Raw genomic sequence first — 5000 nt, 5'->3', positions numbered from 1 at the left:
TATTTAAATTCAAATGAATCATTGAATAATCAGCATTAGTGACATTAGTTTAAGTTCAAAAACTATTTTCACTGTTCAAATAATGGCCATAATAATCTATAATGTGACCTAATATGCTGAGGAAATAAATTCAAAAGTGCTTCAGGAAGAAGTTTTTTTTCACATACAAGGCATTTCAGGCCACAGATATCACCTAGGAGGGGACACAATGAAAATAAATTAACACTCCCCTCAATGTCAACACTATTTCTTTGCATTGATGTGCGACTTAAGAGTTGACAAACTCTATTCCTTGCTGCAGACATTGCAGAGGACTTTATTTTAATCAACACTTATTTTTATCAACACCATCAGGCCGTTTTGAAAAGTAAATGTTCCAATCAATGATCCAGGCAGCACGTTTTCTTCTCTCTCCCTCATTTTACAGTCTAATGGTTACTGACTAGAATGGCTCGGGGTCAAAGGTCATACGGAATCGATTAATCTGCGCTATATTTTTTAATCAGTTATTTTTTCTCAAATTAATCAAAATGAATCAGTTATTTTGACAGCCCTAATTACAACGTTTAATAGACGTTTTAATAGGGTTTTTTCTACTGGTGTCAAAAAACATGTTCAAAGATCGTCCGTGTACAAATTGACTTTTGTTGAATACCAAAGTACAACTTAAATCAAACATTTACATTTAAAGGAACCGTATGTAAGATTGTGGCCAAAACTGGTACTGCAATCACTTTCAAATTACTCTAGAGCGGTGTATCCCCTCCCCCTCCCCCCTGACTCCAGGTTGCCAACCCGGATGCCAAAACACTACTGACTTTGTGATTAGTAGATAGGTGGAGGGTGGCGCATCAGGCCAAAACACAACATGACATGACAAAACACAACATCAACATCAGTTGAGGGCTGCAACTTCACTTTTTAAATGACAATATCCTGGCCGGACTACTGTTGTCAGTGATATAAGTATTTGTAATGAACATGATTTCTTAATGTCTAGTGACATATCAAGGCCATTTTATGATTCATTGAAATACATTTCTTACATATGGTTCCTTTAAAACATAAACATTTAAATCAAACAGCTTTTGGTTCAAATCATGTGTTTGCTGCACTGACATTATTCGGTAAGACTTTAAGGCAGCGCTTGTTTCATTGCAGTGCTGGTTACAACCCTGGAGGTCATAACATGGGCACACACACACACACACACACACATACATACACACACACTGCACACACACACACACACACAAAACACACACACACAAATATACACACAAATGCACACACAGACACACACACACACACACATGCACGCACAAACACACACACACACACACATGAATGTATGAATGTATACAAAACACTCACACGCAAACCATTTAGGTTGTACATACATGTGTGTGTGTGTGTGTGTGTGTGTGTGTGTGTGTGTGTGTGTGTGTGCATTTGTGTGTATATTTGTGTGTGTGTGTTTTGTGTGTGTGTGTATGTGAGAGTGTGTGTGCTTACCCCTGTAGCATCTCTAGGCACTCTGGACTTTGAGCTGCGATATGAATCATCATCCAGCAGCCTGCACTGCACTATCCAAAGGGCAAAGGTATACACACACACACACACACACACATATATATATATATATACATATACACATACATATATACACACACGCACACACACATACACACACACACAGACACACACACACATATATATACATACACACACACATATATACATACACACACACGTATATGAGGGGCCGTCTAGGCCTTAATTCATACTTGGTCTTACACACACTATCATAATCTTGCACATACACCACTATACTCATGCACACTCACTATTATAGTCATTTTACATGTATGTATGAGAGGGTATAGTCGTGTATGTGAGAGAGTATAGTAGTGTATGTGAAGGAGTATAGTAGTGAATGTGAGAGAGTATAGTAGTGTATGTGAGAGAGTAAAGAGTATAGTAGTGTATGTGAGAGAGTATAGTAGTGTATGTGAGAGAGTTTAGTAGTATATGTGAGAGAATATAGTAGTGTATGTGAGAGAGTTTAGTAGTATATGTGAGAGACTATAGTAGTGTATGTGAGAGACTATAGTAGTGTATATGAGACTATAGTAGTGTATGTGAGAGAGTATAGTAGTGTATGTGAGAGAGAGTTTAGTAGTGTATGCGAGAGAGTATACTAGTGTATGCAAGAGAGTATAGTAGTGTATGCGAGAGAGTTTAGTAGTGTATGCGAGAGAGTATAATAGTGTATATGAGAGAGTATAGTAGTGTATGTGAGAGAGTTTAGTAGTACATGTGAGAGAATATAGTAGTGTATGTGAGAGACTATATAGTAGTGTATGTGAGAGAGTATAGTCGTATATGTAAGAGACTATAGTAGTGTATGTGAGAGAGTATAGTAGTATACAGTATGTGAGAGAGTTTGGTAGTGTATGTGAGAGAGTGTAGTAGTGTATGTGAAAGAGAGTATAGTAGTGTATGCAAGAGAGTATAGTAGTGTATGCGAGAGAGTTTAGTAGTGTATTCGAGAGAGTATAGTAGTGTATGCGAGAGAGTTTAGTAGTGTATGCGAGAAGGTATAGTAGTGAATGCAAGAGAGTATAGTAGCGAATGTGAGAGAGTATAGTGGTGTATGCGAGAGAGTATAGTAGTACAGTGGGTCCCAGTTAAAAATTGACACTTCATTCACGATCATGGTGAATGGTGAAATGTAAGTACAACTGCAGCCGCTTGGGGGCAGCATAGTCCGCTGTGGCGTTTCACGGTCAAACCAGACGGCGCATTCGACAGCAAGGGCTGTGATTGGCCGAGTTTTCAGTGCGTTTCTCTGTGTTTTTAGCAGCCCCTGCAACATGCTAGTCCACTGTAGCCTAAGCCTTGTACATAATGTTAAACATAGTTTTGGATTCAGTGGCAAGATTTCTTGATTGTACAGTGTCTGTCTCTCAGTAATGTTTTAAAATGAGAGCTTCGTCAGCTGGCAGTAGGCTACTTTGTCGGTAGTCATGAGAAGTTCGCTTGCTAACAAAACATAAATATGCTGCCCAGAAACCTTGTGAATAGTTCTGATTTTTTTTACTACACTAACGAGGTTGAAATATAGACTTTGCCTACAGCATCTCCTTAACAGTAATGTTAACAACATGACAGCATTCATATGACAAAGAAAAACGAATTCGGTCACTCAAGACTGTGCCACAGCAACCAGTGTAGGCTACAGTCCTACCCAATAGGCCTACTCGAAGCAGATAGCGTTGTCTGACGGTCGAGTGGGTTAATGCACGTATTTCCAGAACAGGTCTGCAACTTTCAGGCAGTTCTGAGTTCGAATCTAGGCAGGAGCAGAGCCATATAAAGGCCTAGGCCTATTGTTATCATATTTTGCAAGGTGTTGCTCCTGGCAATACTTGTTTATAAGACGTTTGGTGATTAATTGATAGCTGTTTTTGGGACACGTTAAACGTTCTTTATAATGAGTGCATCCGGGGAGTAAAACGACTGTTACGCGCTGTTACAACTGTAGGCTACAATAATTGCAATACAAAAATATGCGTGTGTTTAGTTTAGTTAGTTTTGTGATGTTTTGCACTTTTGCCTCATGTGTTTTCAGGTTTGAGGGCTTTTTTGGCAAGATTGACCTTGGTTAGACTCTGCATATGTTATTTCTCCGTATGGAAAATAAAGTCAATTTTCGACACACGTCTGTTATTAGTTCAATAACAAGTGTTGCTTGTTAAAACATGTGACTAGTGAAACTCAAATGATTTTAGAAATATTTAGCCAAAGCCAAAAAGTGTTAGAGAAGGAGAGACGCCGGTGCAGCTCAGATGTCTTCTTAATTTTCTTTATTCTTTAGTAAAAGGTGCAGAATATTATTAAACTTTGACTAACGTTTCGATGTTCGTTAGTCAAAAACATCGACACATCGAAATGTTAGTCAAAGTTTAATAATGTTCTGCACCTTTTACTAAAGAATAAAGAAAATTAAGAAGACATCTGAGCTGCACCGACGTCTCTCCTTCTCTCTAAAATATATGTCCTGGCCTGGTTGCAACGGATTGTGGCCAAACGACAGAAGCGCGGAGAACCCTCCTTTATCTACCAAAAAGTGTTACTTTGTGCCCCGCGCTCCCGCACTGCTTGTGAAAGAAGGGGATGGGGGAGGGGGGCTTAACGTGAAAAAGCTTAATGTCACAAAACGGCAACGAGTCGTTTTAGGCTACAGGCCTTCATAATGGTAGGCTACAGGAAGTGGGGGGAGGGTATGAGCCGTCATCTATCGTCTTTCCAGGCACACAGCTCGTTATATAGCCTATCGACTGCCTTAACAGATAGGCTTTGCTCTTGGGTTTGGCCTTACAGCGAACTCAATGCTCTTGTTGCTTGCAGTTTGTTAAATAAAGCGATGCAGATTACATTATTTATTTCTGATTAATTGCGTCTTTTGATGTATTTTGCAACATTTGCTTGTTAGGCTGGGCTACTGTCAATGTCCTGTAAAGATCAATGTTCAACAATTGCTGGTGTAGGCCTAGGCTATTAATCAATTAGGGACTGTTCGTTATTTATTTAATTAAGGGGCTACCGGAGGAGTTTTGGGAGCGTTAGTCAAAAAAGACGTGACCCTCCCTCGCCAGCAAGATTTTTTTCTATGACACTCCAAAGTGATTGAGAAAGCAGTAGTAGTTTAATATTTAGTTACATAGGACTTGGCTGATTTTTCCCCCCACCACTAACGTTATGCGAACTGTGTTGACAGTGTAAATGCTAGGTCCCGCAGCAATTTTTCACTAAAGTTCACTAAAATATGACTTCGCCAGACAAAAGGAGCTGGTAGCCTAGGCAATTACAATAGAATAGGCACCCCTCATGTCTTTGTAGCCTAATTTGCATTCGGTTTGCAGTAGTAGCTTAATATTTAGTCACATAGGACTTGGCTGATTTTTTCCTCCACCACTAGGTCTACACGAACATTG

At 39.4% G+C, this 5000-nt stretch overlaps 1 protein-coding gene across 1 annotated transcript in view; it reads left to right on the top strand.

Moving 5' to 3' along the window:
* The window catches only part of doc2a (double C2-like domains, alpha), a 97500-nt gene that overhangs the window by 3209 nt on the left and 89291 nt on the right, over positions 1–5000 (top strand). Inside the window, exon 2 of the mRNA XM_076297621.1 lies at positions 1524–1603. Within this exon, the coding sequence (XP_076153736.1) occupies positions 1524–1603 (80 nt within the window). The remainder of the gene's footprint in view (positions 1–1523; positions 1604–5000) is intronic.

The sequence above is a fragment of the Alosa pseudoharengus genome, unplaced genomic scaffold (assembly GCF_046254945.1).
Source record: "Alosa pseudoharengus isolate Yale_2024_CS ecotype anadromous, Long Island Sound unplaced genomic scaffold, YU_APseudo_1.1 YU_APseudo_1.1_scf_21, whole genome shotgun sequence".
NCBI classification, from domain to species: Eukaryota; Metazoa; Chordata; class Actinopteri; order Clupeiformes; family Clupeidae; genus Alosa; species Alosa pseudoharengus.
This window is presented reverse-complemented; position numbering and strand designations above follow the sequence as displayed.